We start from the raw sequence: 553 nt of genomic DNA, 5'->3' as shown, positions 1-553 counted from the left end.
AGTGTGTTCAATTCCTGCCAATCTTACTTTTGTATTGTTACTTTGTATGACCCTCCCCCCATCTTGTTATTGTATATAATATTTGTATTACTTATGTTACTTGTATATTATTTATCAATCAAATGACCCATTCCCCAATTATGTAACTGTATATTTTCAGCCTTCTGGCTGCCATGCTCTTTTTCGTTAGTTGTTATTATTATTATTATTATTATTATTATTATTATTATTAATATTATCATTATCCTCATTACACACACACACACACAATGGCATAACTCATTACATTGTGTTTTATCTTATAGGTTAAGAGGCTTCATTCTTTTGTAACCAAGATGTGGGCGGTGATGCTGGTGGGCGTGGTTGCAGTATTGGGTGTGGTGGTGGGCGGCGAGGAGGAGGGATGGATCCATCAAAACATGGCCACAACTCACAGGTAAGTCGTAGTAAGTGACACAGATGGCTGGCTGTAGGATGACACACACACACACACACACACACCTCACACACACCTCACACACACACACACACCTCACACACACCTCACACACAC

General features: G+C 39.2%; 1 protein-coding gene across 1 annotated transcript in view; it reads left to right on the top strand.

The window, feature by feature from the left end:
• Positions 1 to 321: 321 nt before the first annotated feature.
• The window catches only part of LOC121870342, a 72,472-nt gene continuing 72,240 nt past the window's right edge, over positions 322 to 553 (top strand). Inside the window, exon 1 of the mRNA XM_042372125.1 lies at positions 322 to 436. Within this exon, the coding sequence (XP_042228059.1) occupies positions 336 to 436 (101 nt within the window). The 5' untranslated portion in view covers positions 322 to 335. The remainder of the gene's footprint in view (positions 437 to 553) is intronic.

The sequence above is a fragment of the Homarus americanus genome, unplaced genomic scaffold (genome assembly GCF_018991925.1).
Source record: "Homarus americanus isolate GMGI-L3 unplaced genomic scaffold, GMGI_Hamer_2.0 scaffold40856, whole genome shotgun sequence".
NCBI lineage: Eukaryota > Metazoa > Arthropoda > Malacostraca > Decapoda > Nephropidae > Homarus > Homarus americanus.
The sequence above is the reverse complement of the archived record's forward strand: the minus strand, read 5'-3'. Positions and strand labels throughout refer to the sequence as shown.